The sequence below is a fragment of the Ammospiza caudacuta genome, chromosome 3, assembly GCF_027887145.1.
Source record: "Ammospiza caudacuta isolate bAmmCau1 chromosome 3, bAmmCau1.pri, whole genome shotgun sequence".
Lineage (NCBI taxonomy): Eukaryota > Metazoa > Chordata > Aves > Passeriformes > Passerellidae > Ammospiza > Ammospiza caudacuta.
In genome coordinates this window covers 99,233,298-99,254,054 of record NC_080595.1, presented here as the reverse complement: position 1 = coordinate 99,254,054, position 20,757 = coordinate 99,233,298, and the positions used below count along the sequence as shown (strand labels likewise).

The 20,757-nt window shown below is 37.4% G+C and overlaps 1 protein-coding gene across 1 annotated transcript in view; it reads left to right on the top strand.

Moving 5' to 3' along the window:
- Nucleotides 1-20,757, top strand: part of RIMS1 (regulating synaptic membrane exocytosis 1) — a 306,518-nt gene that overhangs the window by 97,002 nt on the left and 188,759 nt on the right. The window contains exon 2 of the mRNA XM_058801444.1: nucleotides 19,790-20,003. Within this exon, the coding sequence (XP_058657427.1) occupies nucleotides 19,790-20,003 (214 nt within the window). The remainder of the gene's footprint in view (nucleotides 1-19,789; nucleotides 20,004-20,757) is intronic.

Here is a 20,757-nt window from a genome sequence, read left to right as displayed (position 1 = left end):
CCTTTTACCTTTAAATCAGTAAAAATTCTTCACTGGAAGTTAAGTTCTAAGGAATAAAACCTCACTCATCAACTCTCTTGTGTCCACCTTTTCACCTCCCACTCCATCCAGTGCAACAGTCAGTTTTGTAGGTACCTCTTGTTCTTCTTGTACCTACAAGACACAATTTGTATTAGTGTGACTCAGCAGCAAACCAAAAACCTACCATTCTTGCCATCCTCCCCTTGACTATGAGCAGACCTCTTCACCCCCAGCTTTTAATACACTTAGCTGTATGTTTAAGCAGGAAGATGCTAGCTGTGGGCTAGGCTGTGAATTCCTTGATTTAGTTGTGCTGGAGAAATAATTAAGGGTCATGATAAAACTATAGATTCTCAAGTAACACTCTTGGGTTTGGCTTTGGATGATTTGTGAACTTGAGGAAACTACTGTAATTTCAGATCCCTAGCATATGCTAACCACAGGTCTTGGAGAACAAAATTCATGTGCATTTGTAATTCAGAAGTTGTGAGATCCCTGCTTTTCTTCTCATCTGAATCAGGTATTTGATTAGTTGTGATGTCTTAGCTTACTTTTACTTTTCTGCTATCCCAAGAAGAAACTTTTTTCATCTGCAGACTGAGAATGTACATATAAGTAAAACTTCAAATGAGGGAACAGTAAAGCATTTCAGAGTGGAATGTGTAATTGTCTGGTTTGTTCTAATACAGCCATATCTGATCAGAATGGTTTTACTCATTTATATGATTAAGTGCTTGAATAGTGTTGGGCATACAGATGTTCTATACATACATTGCATGAAATTTCCACATGCAGCATCCCAAGAGACACTATAAGCACATGGAATTTATGACTTAGAAAGTGGAAGAAATATTTTTATTTCATTAATTCAATGCATTAAACATATTAGACTGAAGAATTATTTCAGCATGGGTAAACCACAGTTTGTTATAATTAAGCACTACTATCAGCTTTGAAGGATGGCATGATATGTGATTGTTATTAAAGCACAAGCAGAAAACAATAGTTAGACTGAGTGTGGATTTGTGCCTTATCAATGTGAATTTAGGTTATTTCAAAATAATAACAAATTTGATAACAGACACTGCTTAGGCTGGAGTAAATGCTGTTACTGTGGTTCTTAATTTCTGAAGTGTGGATGAGATTTTTTTAAAAGTGCTGATACAATTTAATTGTCTGAATTAAGCGTTCTAATCCTCTTCCTTTTCAAAAGAAGATGTCTTGTTTTCTTTGGGTTTTTAATAGATGTTTTTGTTTGTTTGTTTGTTTGTTTTTGTTTTGTTTGGTGTTTTTTTTGTTTGTTTTTCTGAGGAGGGGAGAAAGAAGGTGTTGTGTCTCTATGTGCATGGGAGATGTTTGGTTTTTTTCCCCCAAAATAAGTGACCTTTTGAAAGAGTGTAGCAGGCTTCTGCTTTGTCTTGTTATTTTGACTACTAGACAGTTGCTTCCAGAACTAAAACGAAAGAGCTCAGGCAGGGCCAGGGCAATCAAAAACAGATTTCTGCTTTAGTGTGAGACAATTATGCAATAGACTCCACTAGGGGCAGGATTCAGCTGCCTGACTGTGGGAATGCAGTGCATCCCTTTGACATGCTATTTGGAACGGCTTTTTTGGGAACATCTATGTTGAAGGGGGTTGTGGTTTTAAGGTACTGAGTTAAGTAGCTATTGTTTAGTTTGTTTATACAGTTGCCAGTCTTTTAAAAAACCAAGACACATTTTAAATGAATGTGTCTCTGAAGAATCTAGTACATTATGAAATTTGCTGCACTGTCAGATCTAGAAACAGAAAATTTCTTACTTATTAATCCTTTTGACTTCATCATTTCAGGTAATGAATAAGGAAGGAAGTAAAACAAATAGAGCGATATTGGCTTGACATAGTGGAAGCCTGCTAGTGCAGCTAGTGTTTTCTAAATAGAGAAGAAGAAAATTGAATAGCAGAGCAGTATATTGAGAAGATTATGAAGGTGCTAAAAATGAATAAAGTTGTCTGACACTCTACTTTAAATTTTTCGGGTTTTTTCTAGAGCAGTATTTGTATTGTCATCTACTCCCTTTTTGTTTTCAGCATCTACAAAGATTTAATCTGGAAATTTTATTTTTCGTCTCTCAAGTCTTGTCATTCTAGGTCTCTCTTCTCATGTGAATCCATATTTGCTCTCCTTACAAATAAAATGCAAATCATATCCTTGGCAGAGCTAAACACTTATCTAAGTAAAATTACAATAAATATTCAAAGGTTAAAGCTGAGATTCACTTAAGGAAAATCATAGAATGTCACATTATTGTTTGGAGGTCTAAAACTTTGTATGAAAATGTCAGCATTTCAGTTCATAGAAATAACCTTTTTCTGAATTAGGCTTTTAAAATATTTTTGTAGCGGTCATTTCAGTTGATAGAAGATGGCAAGAAAAATTAACAACAGATACTCAGGGTTTCTTTTCTTTATGGCGACATGTTGGATTTGGTAGGAGTTGAATGTGTGTGAGCGAAGATGAAGTCCCAGGGCTGTTGGAGCCTGCCTCCAGCAGTGGCACCGTGGTGATCCCAGCCTGGCACATGGAAGGTTTGCCGGCGGTGCCGATGGTGGCGGCGCAGCGGACGCGGGGCCGCAGCCTCTCCGCTGCTGGAGAGTGCGCCAGGGGAAGCGGAAGAGCTATTCATAGCCTGGCAGCGATGGCACCACGAGCTACAAACAAGAGTGTTCCACTTCAGTCAAGGATTCAAAAGCCTTTTCATGAACTCAATTAAGAACTTTTCTGACAGCGGGGACATACTAATTGTCTGTTGCAACCTCGAAGAAGGAAATCAAAGGAATTCTGCCGAAATTCAGGATTTGCAAGCAATCGACTTTTCTACCTGCCAACATCTGAAAGCTAAAAATAGAAAGTAGGGTGAAGGAAGGATTGCAGAATTGTTTCTAAGGAATTTCCAAGCTGAAGACTTCGGGATTTAACTAAGGAACATTAGTAGAAGAAAATAAGGAGAGAACACAGTGAAGCATTTTGCTGCAAGCAATAGATGTATTTTTTTTGTGAAAATAAGATAAGGCTTAATTGTTTAAATTCTACTGTGATTCACATTATCTAGCATTTTTGACAGGAGGGGGGTAGAATAATTATATTAGAAGAGTGAGACTTCTTTCTTAAGGAGGGACAGTTGATTTTTTTTTCCATGAAAAGAAGCTATTTTTTCTGTCTTTGAAAATTTTTCAGTTGTACAAATGATCACAGTAAAAGCATACACCTGACTGGCTGAGAAAATTATGTTGTTTTGTTTTTCATAAGAAATTATTTCCGCTTTTCATTTTGCATTTTGCATTTTTAATTTTCATTAAGTACTTAGGTAGAACTCTTCATCTGTAAATCCTGTGCATCATACAATTGAAAGTTAATTTTTATACTTTAAAAAATTTCAAATGTGCATACTGAGAATAGGAAAGATTTTATGTGAAAAAAAGATTTCTTGCAATTCTTTGTAGACACTACAAAAAAGAAAATAGGGCAGTAGTTTTGGGTTTTTTTCAGAGATGAAAATACTGATGTAAGACTTTGAAACTTTGATTTGCTTGCATTCAACAGTATCTTGTCAAGTTTAATATGGAATATCTTCTAGGGAATGTGATATTTTAACTGAATAACTGATATGTACCTTACGAATGATGCAGCACCAACAGCCTTTATTTTGTACACAGGGAAAAATGAAAAAGTGTATTTATGTCCTGTGAGGACAAGAAGTCATTTCTGACTTTGATAGTAATGGAACAAAACTTGTGACATCACTACCGCTGATAAATATTTTTAAATAAATAGGCCTGAATTATTTGTGCACAGGAAGACTGAAGACTTGGCTTCAGAAGCCGCTGGCTGGCTGATGATCTGTTTTCTTTTGTTAAATTTTGGGAATTAGGAATATTCTGTAAATTTATCAGACTCCTGACACAGAGGCAGTATTCAAAAGGGGTACTTGGATAACCATGGAGGCTGCTGGACTATTAAGCTCGACATTCACACTTGGCATTTGTAATACAGCATTTGGAATAAGGATAAAGGAAGGACACAATTCTTTGGGCATTATATTTTTAAAGCTTGTTGAAAGGTCAAAAAAGGTTCAGTTAAGAGCTACAATAATGTTTCAGATGCTGGAGAAACTGCTTTGCAGTGGAGGATTTAGAGATTTCAGTCTCTTTAGTTTATCACACAGGAGATCAAAAGGTGACTTAATTATAAAGTGTAAGCACTTTCATACATGCACAGTATTATTCACCACTAAAAGCTTTTTAGTCTAGTGGTGAAAGGCAGCATAAGCACTGAGGGATGGGAGTTGAAGTGACTGTCCTTGGAAGCAGGGCATGCATTTTTAATGGTGACTGAGACCCACCTAGTAGGTGTTGATCTCTCAGTATTCTCTGAACAAGACTTGCTTCTTATCTTCAAGTTAATGCATTACACAGCTTCAGATCCCATCAATACACTTCCTGAACTCCAGTACATAGATAATTTATTGGTTTTAGTTTTTTCTTATATTTTCAATTTTTTTTTTAATTTTGATTTTTAATTTCCCTAGAAGAGACAGAAGGGGCCATTTTTTTATTACACTAGCTAGAACTAAAGCTTTTGATGTCACCATGTTGCAAGAATCTTAATGAGCTCATATTGTACATCTTCCTAACTGGAACAGGTTTCCTGAGAGCACTAATAGATGTTTTATGATCTAGTAAAGACAACTCACCTAAACTTAAGTCTTTAATATATTTAGTTGTAGGTGATGTTAATATTTCCAATATAATGGTTGCAACCACTCCACTATTTCTCAGCCATCAGTCACACATATTATCAATCATAACTCCCTGGTAATCAACTAGGTAATGACACAAAGTGTGTGAAGCCATGCTTCCACACTCTTCCAGGCTAAAGTAGTAATCCTTCCAGGCTCCTAACAGTGTAGTGATTTGGCTGACGAATCCATGTCAAATACCAAATAATCCCCCTGGTGACTAGGTCTAACAAATTAAATAAAGTAGGGTACCTAGTAGATTTTTGGTTCAAACTTCTTATCTAGAGACATTATAATTTTAGTTTCTAACACTCTGCCTTCTTGCAGTCTTCCTCACATATATATTTTGATCTTCTAATGGCCTGTGACATAACTAAATTACAATAGCAGTGGCAGTGAGCACAGGCAGAAAATTTAGTACACACAAAAAATCTCATACATCTCAGTCCTCGTCACAGAAAAATAGATCCTGTCTGTCCTTCAGTGCACCATATCTTAAGTCACCTCTTCCTAAAGTGCTAGAAATGGCATTTCACATGGTGCAATTCTAGCAGGAAACTTTTTGAATATACACATAGTATTGGTCACACGAGGATATTATTTTGATAATCTTGGCAAATATTTAGAGAAAAAAAAAGGTGAGAGTTGCTGCTACTCAGAGATACCTACTCCTTGTCTGTTTTCAGGTAGGAAAATTCCTTTCTTTCATCAGCAAAGTCAGATTTGTTTGCCCCATTATTAAATATAAAAATTTTTTCTGGCAAATTGTACCTAGCTTCCTGCTTTTTGTGAAGCTGGCACATATGAGGCCACATCAGTGACATGGTTGGATGATGTCAGTGTTCTGGGTGCAGCTCACCTCTTTGCTATCCTGGCGACACACCAAAGTGTGGTGCAATGCACAGATGGCTTGGTAGGTGATTTTCTTTGAAACATGGAAAAACTCTCAGGATTTTTGCTGTTGGCCAGCTCCAGGAATTTTCTTGAAGCCTCCAGATTTTTGCTTCTACTTCAGAAATGTGCTGTGGCTGTTCGGATTAGAGCTGACAGAAAGAAATTTTTAGTTGTTCCACTTGGGTGGAGGGAGCTGATAAGACATCATCATCCATTTTGAAGGATCTCACTCTGGATACCCATACAGCTTCCACTCTTCATCATTCTGTTCAGCTTTTAGAGAATACGGTACAATGTAGTGGATAAAAATGTCACTTGAGCACTCTTGACTCACAGCTTTGGATTTTAAATTACATACCCCATGTAAAGGGAGGGAGTGCCTTTTAAAACATGGTGCAGAACAAGACTGCAAAACGGTGGTTGCATTCTGTGACTCTTCCATGTTGTTGTGAAAAATCTGTGAATTTGGCAGAAGGGCAACTCAGTGTCATCAAAATGACAAGAACTCTGCTTAGAGGCTGTTGGCTCAAGCAATAAGAAGGCCTGATGTAAAAGATTGATACTCTTCCTTTACATCTCGCTCCATCTGGAAGTCCATTTTAGGTTAAGAAAATACTGAGTTATGACAGGAACTAAATTTTTACAGTGTTTGGCTCTGCAAAGGGTTATCCAAGGGGAATGAAATACCTATTCCTACTAGAGAGCAAGTAGAAGACTGTTGGTACGGTCAGATCCAAGTGCTCTGGAACAAATTCTTGGCCACTCAAAAATTTTCAGTGCTTTGTCCATGGACACAGTTACACTGGAGTATCAGATTTGTACTTGGAGCCTTCTGTGGGACTGAACCAAATTTTCTGAAGGTCTGAGCTTATGGCATGTGATGGCTCAGCAGCCTGTGGACCTCTGTGGTGATCTGAAATGATCAGGGAGCCTGAATTTCTGTGACTCCACAATGTGTAGTGGGCTGTTGTGAGAACCACTATGGAACAGCAGAAAAATACTAACCAAGGAAAACCTTTGGAGGAATGTCTCTCTGCCAAATTTATGGGTACTTTCAGAGTGGCAGGCAGAATCATAAAACAGTTTAGTAGACTTGGTGCAGTGTTTCCCAAGGGACACTCACTCCTGTTATTTAAGATATTATTGTTTTAAAATGAGCCTTAGGGGTTTTCTGCTATGACTTAAAGGGTAAATAGGTTGGCAGAAGCTTTTCTTCCCTTAAAATTATGCCTATGATGAGTATGACTCCTCAGGAGAGAACTGCAGTGGGTCTGCTGGATGTGATGAGTGAGCACGTGGTTAGAGAAACATCCCTCTTGATGTCCTTCTGCTACATTGTCCAAATGGCATTTATCCAATATGCATTATTATAGAAATAAAATCCATATTTTGAAATATTAGCAGTACTGAACTGTGTGGAGTAGATTTTTTTATGGGAATGTCTTTTCATAAGTGTTTGGGCATAAATAGTTGGCTTGGGAATCAATCAAAATGTTGATAGATACAGGAAGGAAAAGAGAAGAAAACCAGAAATTGAATGTCATGTTTTTCTGTCAGTCTTGCTGTGGTAATTTAGATCAAAGAAAAAAATAGTTTACACTAATTTTGGACTTACACTTTCTACTTAACGACTTCATCAGGTGATACAGTTTTGCAGAAAATTCTTTTGATGACACAGGTTTATTTCTTAGCTTGTACAGTCTCAGTGAGCATCAAGAAGCAAGGATGCTCATCACAAAACAGGTTCCATTTTTCTACTGGGGATAATTTCACACTCAAGGCAATGTTCTTAAAACAGTTATGAGCAGTCATATTCTGGAGAAAAAGTAGGCATTAAAAATATGGAGAAAAATGCCATTGATTTTCTTTCACAAATAGTATTCTTGAGGACATTGGTTGAGTTGTGTGGAGGACGAGCCCTCATTGCCACTGGGGAGTGTAAGCCCGGGACAGATCAGCCGGGAGCGTGGCCGTAAATAAAACAGGGATGGGTACGACTGGAGTGCTCGAACCCGAAGTTTAATAAAGTGAAATAATAGGTGCGCTGACAATCAATGTGCCACAAAAACACAAGCTGTACGCTGTAGGGAGCTACTCCAGAAGACCTCAAAAGGAGACAAACACAACCTTACATAATTAACTCAGGGCAGGGAACCAATGAACAAAGACAAACAGAAACAATACCTAATATGGAATCAATCAGAGGGCAGGGTTCAGAACATAACCTTATAAGGAATAAGTTAATTTACATAACTGTTCCCATAATTCTTTTCTTCTCACCCACCTGACTAGAGGTTATCTATCCTGACCTCTCAAAGTACTGTTATCTGCAGTGTGGCTGTTTCACAGCCTATCCTCTTCAGGATGGACCACCGCAGACATTTAACTTAAATAGAGAGTACATTAAAAGAAGAAATTAAAATAAATCATAAAGAGCCTTGACATTTTAAATTTTACCATGTGTTATGCTTAAAGCATAAAATAAACCAGTTAATGTTCTCCTTTTCTAATTTTCTAATTCACCAAGATGGCATATGCTTTTCATTTGTGTTTACTTAGGCATCCAGAAGAATGAAGAGAATTAAGTAATGCTGGAGACAAGCTTAATCATTATCTTGTATTCAAGCACTTTGATGGTATATTTAAAATAGATGTGTGAGCCTTTTTTGTTCCTTGTAATATGGAAATTATAAAGGAAGGTGAACAGGATGATAAATTAGAGATGCTCTCAGCAAGGCTGTTAAATTATTTTTAGGTAGAAGACATACTGTACACAGTGAGCCTCAGCTGAATATAATTAATTTGAAACATTATCACTGTTGCGCTTGCAGTCTTATTGTATTTTTTTTCAGTTCTGCATCTTGCTGGCTCCTATCACACCCCTCACTGTGAGATCTTTTCCTGTTTTGCACGTGTCCTGTTTGTTACCACCATATGGTAGTTAGAATTTCAGTAGCTTTGCTCTGTTTACAGACCACTGTGGTTTGTCATATTTTTGCTACTCACCCTGTTTTGCCATCTGATACCTATCATCTGTTTAACACATTGGATGCCAAAAATACTGAGATTTCTTTTTTCTTCCAAATGCCTGTATGAGAAATACTGTTTCAGAATGCTGTTTTGATAAGCATTGATCCTAAGTAATTTCCTGTTAATGTTGAACCAGGACCCATACCTCTCAACTTTCCAAACTTTTTACCAGGTACCAGCTGACTGATGGGATCTATTCCAGCACTGAGGATTTTTTTTTTTCTTATGTGCATTGCACTGTGTGCAGCAGATGAGAGGGTGTTTAAACATCTTTTCCCACTGTGTGACTGTAGCAAAACCAATATTGTCAGACTGTAGCAGGGTCTATTCTTACTCTGATTGCTAATTGCAATTTAGATAGGGTTGCATTAAGGAACTATTTTTTAAATTGGTTTGGTTGGGTAAATGGGCTTCTCTTTCACTTGCTTTCTCATGTATTGCTTCAATAATATGTCTAGTGGTTAATAGTTCTGTATTCAGAACAAGAGAGCTAAATATGTGTACTTGTGTGTGTTTTTGTGTAGGTGCAAATCTCTGCCTCTCTTTTAAAAACTTTTCCTTAAGATTTTCATTAATCTTTTCCCCTCATTCTGTGATTGTTTAATTGAGCTTTTCTACTGTAGCACCCTGCCTTCCCACCCCCATCCTCTTCTCCCTGCCCTGCTCCTTTCTTAATATTCTGAGTTTTATGGCTGATTGGTTGCGATATGACGACCATCCTTAGAGAAAAAAGTGCCTGCAGTGGCATATTAGGTGATTCAATAAATTAATTCAATAAATTGAAGAGAACACTATTTAATTCTCCTTCACGTCAGTCTGAAAACAGATTAGGTTTTGTCTGTTCACAAAAATTTGATTGTGGTGAAGTTTAGCTTAAATAAATGATATTTGTTCTCCATAATAAAATGAAACTGATGTTTTTGAAGAGAAAATAAATCATTCTTTACTCATATATTTAATGTATTTTAAGAGACAGTTGCTGGCAGAGCCACCTCACAAAATAGTATTTTACTACAGAAATCTCCTATGGAGCTCAGAGACTCCTACTTAAAGGATCACTCTGTGGCATTAAAGTATTGTTGTGTCACCTCAAGCTCATAGGTCAGCTCATCCAAGACAAGTTCTGTGGACTATTATACAACATGGGGAAGAGAGTGGAGTGATGGATTAAATTCAGTAATATACTGGTAATCAGTAATATTTAAATAAATGAGGAAAATGAAGACATCACTTAGTCAGTTGCTAAGGAAAAAAATTAAGGGCATTTCCAGCAGTCTTTTTGGACTTTTTGTAAGAGCAGCTCTGTCTAACATAGTTCAGGGCTTGTTCTTTTAAATAAGCAACCGGATATGAAAATTATTTGTATCTGCAAATGCATTAACGTAAAAGGATATGCCGTGTCATGTCATAAATTGTACTGGCATGGCTGGGTGTCCCTGGGATCTTTGTTTTCTGCCATACACCTACACTAAAACAGTTCTTCTGCTATGCTATATAAAGAAAACACAGAGAATGAAATCATTTCACTGAAAGTACAAAGGCAAATTAACATGATTAATTGTCTTTAGTATTTTTGTCTGTCTTCTCTTAATGTTAAAGTAAGCTCTGATTTCATAATTTAAGTAAGCCTTGCATAAAAAAAACTTATTTAGAAAATAAAAAAAAAATAAATAATTGTTGAACAGTTCTTTGTTTCGGAAATAGCTGAGAAGAGACAAATTTTGAGATTGCCTCCCAGTTTAGTAGGGGTTAAATTATAAGAGTGTTGTAAATTGAAGAGATTCTGGAAGATGCTCTCCTTGTTGTGGTCTTGATTGCCTAAAGTGGCTACCTAGAACAGAGGCTGGACAGAGTTAAAGGAATAAAGTAGGTGTTTATTGAAAGGCCTTCAAAGGACACACCTTGGGCAGCACAAGAGCCCGGCTGGGGTTCTGCCCCAGACTGACCCAAGATGGACCCAGGATGGATGACCGATCACAAGTTTTCACACTTTTATAAGTTTTGGTCCATTTATGTATTTGGGTCAATTGTCCAATTACAGCTTCAGGTTATGAAGTCTCATCCTCCCAGATTGCTCTCTTCAATTCACTATTGTTTACACTTCTTGAGCCTAAAGCTGCAATGTCCTTGGTTCTCAGGCTGGAAAAGGATTGTTTTGTCTAACTACCCTGTGAAGAGAACTTGGTAACACTTTACATGAAGTTCAGAGCCACACAGTGAGGCAGTACAGAATCTGAAGAATATGAAAGCTAAAACTTAAAGCATCAGTCTGATAATGTGGGTAAACAGGAGAAAATTTCTCAGGCCTTTTTTACAGTGGATCTTGTGGAGACTTAAGCTGACAAATTTTTAGGAACTGAAATTCAGTTTTAAAGCAATGTCTATAGAAAATCAAATTCAGTTTTAAAACAATCTTGGTAGAAAATAATGTTATTTTGATTTTGCTTTTTTTTCTAGTCTTTTTTTCTAGGAGACACATATTCCTGATGGAGTCACAAGTGCAAGAGATGCTCAAGCTCACACTTCTGCTGCAGTCAAATAATTTTCCTCAGTTTCTGGTTCTGCTTTTTTTAAAATCCATAAACATTAATGCAACTGTGTGGAGTCAGATTGTCTTTCTTTCAGTCACATCTAACCCCACTGAGTTTTCTGGAGTGACTGACCATATGGTTGCATGGGTCTTGCTGTCCCTCAGTCATTATGGCTCTTTTTTTCTGCAACAGTATTACATGAATAATGAAAAATAAAATAATACAGCCATTTACCTCTGCAGTTTTTTTTTGCATGAGTAATTTCAGGAGTCTTTAAAAAGCTGAATATGCTTATAGGTCCTGTGTTTATTAGGCAGACAATGTTTGGCCTGAATGTGTGTTTTAATGCTGTAGTAAGAGTAGGACTGTAACATAGTGACATTTCTATAACTTTTTAGGTGTTGCATTTGGTAAAGTCCAGGCTGCTAACAGCTCTGTATCATCTCATGAAACTTTTTGAACTTTCTCACTTGGAATTCGTGACAACTTCTCAGAGCCAACCAGCTGCTCTCCTGCTGCACTGTCTGTGTTAGGAGAGCTGAGTGGTGAAGAAATTAAGCACAGCAAAATGCAGCAGAGCTGTGATGGTTACATGGGATAACTGATACTGGTGAGGCTGCCAGCAGAGGTAAGAGGTGTGTTAGAATGGCCATACTGGTTAAGACCAAAGGAAGAGGCACTGACACACTGTGGGGTGTTGTCACCACCCATCTACTGGCTCCAGTCAAACTGTCACCTTGCCAATTGAGTTTGAGCAGAAGGCACTGATTCCTTCAGTACTAAATATATCTCAACATGTAAATGCTTCTTAATACAAGACATGCACAGTTTCTTTCTGAATTCCTCAGCTATGCCTTTTTTAGTACTATTATGTGTTGTTTGCTTTGTTCTCTGGTTTCTCATTTTTACCTCAGAAAGGGTATCGGTCATTTGAGAGGAACTGTGGGAAGCTGGAATGTAAATTCCTTATTGTAGATATTGCACATTTTTGACTCACAGTTCTTCAGTTGTGTAAGGAAAAAGTCTGCTTGTGGGCTGTAGTTATTTTAAAAAACCACCAACAAATAGAAGTATATGAAAATAAAGTTTTCCAATAATCTGCATTAGGAAATCTTCCAGGAAGATGAAAAATTGCATTTTATACGAGTTATTTAATGAGCTCATTTATATGCTTGCAGAAAACCAGCCCTGAGTAAAATGTTAACTTGAAAATGACTGTTCCTGCTGGTGAAAAGGCACCAGATAAGAGCCCTGGGAATAAACTGCAGCCCACACCACTTTGCTGGTGTGTCTCTTCTCTGATGTGATGAGCAGGGACACTTTCTAGACAAGGTGTGGGACGTCTTTGCAACAGCTTGTACAGGCTTGTGAGGATGCTGCCAGGTAGTATGTGCTTGATAATAGATCATAGAAAGGAATCGGAATTAAGACAACTTGTATATAGGGAGGAAGTATCTGCTACATGTGAACAACTTTCCAGTGGTGAAGGCCAAGTCTAAGTTCCTGTGTGACTCTGTAAGTGAAACCTTTGTCTTGGCCAAATCTAAATTTTATCATGATTCTCACAATAAAATTTTTCACGCTTTTGCTTCTCCTGGACTGGTGTCATGGACCTATAGGAAAATACTGTCATTAAAAATGCCTTGCCCCTTATAGGCATGGGGAACGCTCTAAGTATAGAGTATTGTCTGAGGGCTGGAAAGCAGAAAATAAATAACTAGAATCATAACATGATGAAAAGGAATTTTAAAAATTATCTTCATGTGTTTCTGAATCATGTTGGGAGGTTGGTGTTACCATACTGCCTGTATGGTAACATGCAGGTGATCTTTGTCACTGGGGCAGCCTGCACTGTAGGTGTTAGGCAAATAATAGAACAGTAAAAACACACAGGAGAGTCTGTATTGTCTAGCCTGTTAAGTAAAAGTTTTAACATGCTTTTGACATATCTAATTTTTGTCCAGATCTTTGCAGGCATCAAGGTGAAGGAGAGTTTTAAGGAGGATAATGTGATAACAGTGATATTCCTATTACTCCCATACTAGAGGCAACAAAGGGAAGTCCTCAAAGACCAGACTGGATGGGACTTGGAGCAGCCTGGTCCATGAAAGATGTCCCAGCCCATGGCAGGGGGCTTGCAACTAGGTGATCTTTAAGGTCCTTCCAACCCAAACCATTCTGTGATTCTTGCTTGAAAGTTTAACTTGAGCAGAAGCATCTCAGTCCTGAATGAGAAATCATAGGCAGGATGGAAATAGGCTGTCAAAGTCTTTGAGGGTGAAGATAAGCCATTTATGTTTTATGCAGTAGAAAAGCAGATTCATCGGAGGAATACAAAGAGAGAGGTAAAATAAATTAAATTATATTTGTTGCAGAACTGTGATTAGACTATCAGACTGACAGGCTTGCACCGACAGGAAAAGGAATTGAGGGATGAGCTGGTGATAGCTGAGTGTTTAAGCTGGAAAGATATGAAATCAGCTAAACTTCAATGTGTTTTGTTCTGGTGGTTTTTTTTGATTTTTTTTTTTTTTTTTTTGCGGTTGGTTGGTTGGTTTGGTTTCTTTTTGTTTGGGGGTATTTTTGGGTGTGTGGTTTTCAGTTTGTTTGTTTGTTTTTTGTTTGGTTTGGTTTTAATTTGCAAAATTAGCCCCTTATACAACAGTTTAGGTGAAGGTCTAAGTAGGTCTGACTCCAGTGTTTAGCACAGTGGTTATTGGTCTTGAGTGCAAACAGAATGGAGAGGGTGTTAAGTTGTGCTGGAGGTAGAAGGAAATTTCTGTTTCAATTTATGAAGTTTGGTATACAGGTCACCCTTGACCAGAGTCAGTATCTATGCCAAACACTTCAGTTTGGAGAGGAGACAAATGTGAGGTAGAGGCAGACCTGTGAGTATAAGCATGGTGAGATTTGTGTTTGCACCAGTAAAACAGGGAGGGAGAAGAAGAGATCTTGGCATGTGGAGAAGGAAGGGCTGACGCCCAGCTGGATTAAGGTGATTGCTGGTGAGATGAAAAATGTCATGGATGGCAGGGGAACACCAAGTTGAGAGAAAATGGAGTTGGTCCATAGTTGTGTGTTGAGTGAATAGGGGAGAATGAAGAAAGCTTCAGGCAAGGTAAAACTGAAATTTTGATGAATATTTATTGTTTTTATTGTAGGATATAGAACATACTATATGTCTATAATAACTGTTTTGATATATTTATTAAAAATATGTAGGAGTGAGAGACAGGACCTACAGGAAATGTGATTAGGGCAAGGTCAAATGGGTGGTAAGTAAAGTCACAGAAAAGTGACAAGTTGGACAGTAGGAAAAAAGCAAAGGGACCAGAAGCAGTCAGTATGTGCAGGAGAAAATATAGATATGGAAGCTGCTAACTCTACCGTTTGAAGTCCTTTGATTAATGCTTGTATTTCTTTTATGGAAACATGGCCCTTTTTTACCTCTAAAGTTCAGTTGATTAATCATATTGCTACCTGTTTCACAGCTTACAGAAACCGTGTCTTGCTTGCCTTTGGCTCTTAAAACAGCAGTTCACACTGAATAAAAAATACAATAACAGCATTAATATAGAAATATTAACATCCAAAATCAAAGAAGTCCAATATTTTGCAATATGAGTATATCCTGCATTTATTTCATCTTTACAAAATAACCAAACCAAGTATTGCCCATGCTAAAAAAGTAGCACACCCCCAAACATTTAAAAATATCCTGGTCTTCAAATAGACTAACGCAGTAACATTGATACATCAAGAACTTGGGAGCTTGAAGAGTTAGATATGTTGTTACTATTCAACCTTAACTTGTCCTACCTCTACAGAGGGTATAGATTTTAATAATGGATTTTTATGTCATGGGATGAATAATGAAGTAACCAGAAAATATATCTAGAGTTCTCCATTCAACTTGAGCTGTTTTTCTTGTCAGCACATGCTAGATTCCCCATAAACCCCTCATTTCTCTTTATTCATACAAAACTATCCACAGCAAGTTGCTGAAATGGCCTGTCTTGACTTTGTTGTTTAAAGTATATTCCCAAAAGCTGGAATGAGTTGAGAGCTTTTCCCAGCTGAGGTGCTGGTGGGGCTGAGGCCGAAGCTCCCTCTGGAAGCACCTCCATGAGATGGTGCTGCAGTGCTGGCATACCAGCAAGGCATCTGGTGCAAGTGAGGAAATTCCAGCTCTACAGAGCAGCTGAACAACGTTTTTCAGGTCACAGCTTCAATGTAGATGCTCAAGGATCACCAACAGGTTTTTAGCTCTAGCTGTTGCTTTCGTGGGCATACGCAGTATTGCTGTTTGCATTTTAAATTATTTATTTGTCGAAAAAAAAGAATGCCAAGAACAGAGCTTGGTAAAACGCCTGCTTATCTTATGGAAAAACTTGTGTGAGCTCTGTGTGATGATGTGTTTGTGTGGTGTGGGTGAAGAGGACAAAATGCTGCATTTTGCTAAGCTTTTTTTTCAGACGTGGTAGCTGCTGGTGGATAGTTACTTAAGGCTGTGTCACTTAGAAGGCGGCACTTTTTCTACTAACATGAACCCATGACAGGGCATAATATTTTTATAACATTACATCAGGTGTTTAATTTCGAGACTGAGCCATTTGAGTTGAACTGGGAGACTGAAAATACGATCTGCATTGCCACCTACTGGATTCCTAAGGAAGTACAAAATATAATTTCATTCCACATTTAAAGTCATTTAAAATGTAACTACATGAAAGAGACACAAATCTTAATAAATTTTTTATATAATCTGTCCAGACAGAGCATAAATAGGCAAATGTGATATTTTGAAGCTTTCTACTCTTCAGGATATATATACAAATAATTTAGATAGGTATTTAAAACAGCAAAATATAATTTAATACGTGAATTTAAAGCAGCAAAAGAAGCAATAATATAGTCTGTTAAAACATTACAGCCTTCAATTGTAATTTAAATAATTAAAATAATAAAAAAATAAATATACATCTTGGTCCAGGTCCAAAGAATCCAACAACATAAATGATAATTTCTGTGTGTTATGTAACAATTTTTGATCAGACAATGTTATAAATGGCCTCAATGTTCATTGTTTGTCATCCTAATTATATCAGTGAGCTGTCTGAAAAGTTAAAATTATGTAAGGTATTTATGACAAGTGTTCTCCGAGGCTTACAATTTTTTGCTAAGTATATGAAGATGTGAGTAAAGCCTTGAAGAATTGCCTATCAGTATTTTTTTTACTAGTTTACACTGTAAAAAGTAAAAGTCTTACCATCAAATTAAAGTAATGAATGTTCAAATGAAAATATGGTACATATATAGCACAGCTGAAGCAGGGGTTTTTGTGAAATACCTTTGAAAAGAAAAGGGAGGAGGAAGCCATCATGTTTTCTTGGAGGAAAAACAGCAGCAACCTAAACATAGGTTGAGTTCTATGTGCATGGTAAAAGTGAGCGGGTTAAGTCTTTCCCTGCAGGCATGCAAAGTGTGTGTTGGTTTTTGTGCTCTGTGGGTGGTGATGCTGACCCCCTTTGCAGCTGCAGCAAAGTCCTGAGGCTGATGTCCCTCTCCATGCTGCTCAGTCTCTCCAGTATTTTAGCAACAGTGGAGTGTGGTTTAGTCACAGGAGATGGGATGTGCCCAAAGACTCTCCCATGCTGGGATCTTTTTTGATCACTCATGTGTGCCATGCCTGTGAGTGTGAAATAGCAGCACCCTCCCCAGACACGTCCACTCGTGTGGATGCAGCTCTTTGTTCAGAGTCTGCACGGGTGAAGTGCTGCAGCAATGTCTCAGAGTAAGCTAATCCTGCAAGTGCCCTTCACTTCAGCAACAGAACCAGATAAATGTTTGGGTGCATGATGAAAAATCATATGGGTGTATGTATATATCCCTCTTACACAGTGGTCTGGTTGCTCTTTCTGTTAGAGGGGATTGCATTGGTGTCTGCCTCAAGGCTCTGCCAAGCCATTGTATCATATGCTGGTATTAGGTCTTTAGTTTAACCTTTAGGTCCTTGTCTACATTAGGGAATATTTAATAGTTTTAAATTTTCCTTTCATCTGATGAAAATGTGCTCAATAGCCTGGAAGTTAAGGAACAAATCAAAACCTACCAACTGTATTTTAGTTCTTGCTTAATACTTAAAATACTTCTATATATTGCGAAACTATTGAGAGGGATTTTCTGCCACCATTATAGAAGAGCCAGAGATACAGAGATCCAGCTTTTTCCTCAAAAAGGTAGGAAAGGTGGTTAAAAAAAGAGCCAATTGAACCAGACCTGCTGTGAGCTGGGTAAGATTCTTTCTGCTCTGTGAAATGTGCAGTCGTTTTCTCCAGTTCCGTTCTCACTGTAGATAAAATGCCAGCGTTTCCTCAGTAGTGCTGTGTGTGATATGCAAGATAAAGTTTTCAAGGCCCTCATAGTAAAACATGTCTTACATGGATTCAGAAATTAACAAATCTATAAACAACTGATACTTATTTATAAAGAAGTTTAATTTCATCTCATTTAAGTTTTGCCCAGTTTGTAGCATGTTCATCTATCTCTTGGTGCACACAGAAGGACAAAAACATAACTGTGTTAATACTCTTCCTAAGCTTTGTTTGAGATAGAAATGTTCAAATGTGGAATTGGAAAAGAACAGGAAGAGGGGCAGTGCTTGCTGTTATCTTCCCTTTCCATGTTAGTGAACAGCCAGGGCTTTTGGTTTTACTCTAGTGGAGGAGAACTGAATTAAGTTTCCATAGTTTCATTTTTTAATAGAATATTTGATGTAATAAGAAATTTACCTACACACCTCTCCATTATTTAATTGCATTATTTAAGCTGGTTATTATAACAATTCCTGAATATCTTCAGTTGTTTTTATGCATTATAAGTGAGAAGCTGTGTAAGATAAGTTAATTCATATGTGTAATCCAGTTATATGGCAAAAAGTATTAAGTTTCTCCAGTATTTTGCCTAATTCTTTGACCTACTTTTCTCATCTTACTCAATACTGCAAAGGTTTTTAAGCAGGTTAGTGAAAAATAAAACAAAACAAAGCCTTTGCTGCTCCTGCCAAGCTTTTGATTTGTATAAAGCATTAAGTTTAATGTATCGTGTTTGTAGTTAGGGAGAATAGATTATTCAGTTGCTTGGCTTTTGCTGTTGTTGCATTCTCACTAGAATGCACCCATGTGATGTTACTGGTTTTAGTGTGAGAGCTGGTTGAAATACAATTTACAAGCAATAATATTCCTGTCCAACTGAATTATGTGTGTTTTACCACAATTCCTGTGAGTTAAGTTGAATTATCATTTTTAGGCTTGAATATCATGTTAAAGTAAAAATATCCACATAACCAAAAAAGTGTTTCATACAAATAACACAGATCATTTACATCTTAAAACTCCAGACAAGTTCTCCACACACACACATACACACACACACACACAAGCCCACAGAAACATGGCATTGTGTCACTAAAAATACACTGGTTAAATGGTGTGAGTCAGTGCTAATTAAGGAAGTAGGTAGAGATAGCTCAGAGCAGAGATAAAGGATATCACCAAGACCTCTATAGACAACACACCTACTGTTTCCATTTATTAAACTCAAGATTGCCTCTTTCTATTCATAATCTGTGTAATTGCTCATGATTTTCAAACGTTATCCGTGGAGATGTAGATTTGAAGCAACATCTGGAAAAGCCTTACAGTTCTACATAACATGTACCAAAGACCAAGTTTTGCCCTTCTGGAATCCCCTCCTTAGGCTGGCTCAGGTCTTTTTGAGCTGTGTTTAGGAGGTGAGCGTGTTGTGCGGCAGCATGCTTCTCCAGATGGTGGGCATAGGGTCAGGGTGTTCGTTGTTTGGGGCAGCTGGATGAGAAGTGCTGCTTCTTTCAACACCAGTCTTCATCCTAGGAACCTCTGCACCTGCTAATGCTTCTGTATACTCCTGCAGCTAAGCTGGAATATCCATAATGAGGGATAGCAAACTTTTAAGTATTCACTCAACAAGAGAAAACACAACAGATTGTTAAGATACAAATTTGAAATAAAAAGATGTTCTCATGTTCTTGTAAGGTCAGTGTCATTGCAGACCATGTTTTGAAATATCTGTTGCATGTGTTAGTAATCTAGATTTTGAAAGCACTGAAACTGGAGATTGATTTACATATTTTGATCACACCTGATGAATAAATTAAGTTGGTTAAAAAGATGCAGATTTGTTCACACAGTTATTTCTTTTATTCAGTACATGGTAGGCAGTTTTGTGCAGTATACGCATTTGGATCAATTTCTGGTCAAGTGAAATGATTTGTTTGTAATCTTTGAAGTAAGCCTTCAAGAATAAAGATGCCTATTTTTTTTTTTCCTTCAGATTGCCCTATACAGTCTTCTGTGTGCAGTGTGTATTTGATATGAGGTACATGTAGTATTGTGAACAGGCCCAGAATATTAGGTGGAGTTACAGACTGAAAGAAATACAGAGTAGTAATCTTTCCTCCTATTCGTGCTATATAAACTTTTTTCTCATCTATGCAGGAGGTTGCATCAACAATTTGAAAGCTATAAAGAGCAAGTAAGAAAGATAGGGGAAGAAGCCCGCCGTTACCAGGGAGAGCACAAGGATGATGCTCCAACATGTGGAATCTGTCATAAAACAAAGTTTGCAGATGGTTGTGGCCATTTGTGTTCTTATTGCCGGACCAAGTTCTGTGCTCGGTGTGGAGGTCGTGTCTCTCTGCGATCAAACAATGTAAGTGTTCTGATGTATGCTCTTAAGGAAAAGCCTCCTGACATTGCCATGCTGCAGATTGTTCACTTTAAGTTTGGCATTTCATGCTACATTTTACTTAAGTGTTTCGTTCATTGCTTCATTATGATGTGTGTATCATACACGTAAATCAATGTTAAATCTTACAAGTAAAATAAATGTATCTAATGATTGCCAAGGTACTTGGGAATCACAGAGTTAATTAAAGCAAAAGAGTAATAGTGTCCAGTTCTGTGGAGCGAAAGCTTGTAGAAAATATACTTGTTTTTCATAGAATGGAAGAAGAAACCCTTTTGCTCAGGTACAACTCCACATTAATAAATTCTTATTGAAGCCTTATTTAATATTACATTTTTATTTTCATAGAGCTTGTCATAAACATTTATAGATTGCTTTTACATGAAGTCAGTCAATTTTTTGGTTTAAAAAAACCAAAAAACAACCACTTTTCTTGGCACAGGAAAAGTGTTATGCCAATTAATTTAAAATTTATTTAAAGAATAAAACTTCAAATTAGTCTGGATTAAGCATCCTACTTTCAGGTAAGTGAAATGAATGGTTCTCCCTCTCATTTGCATGAGTTATCTGCAGCAGCTTTCCACAGAACCAAATATTATCCAAGAGTACCCTCTGGTCAGTCAGTCCCTTCCAAGCCTCTGACTACTCTCTCATACTAGAGCAGTAGGATCTAAATTTGGAATACTGTTATCCAGTGATGATTTTTGGCTGGTCATCA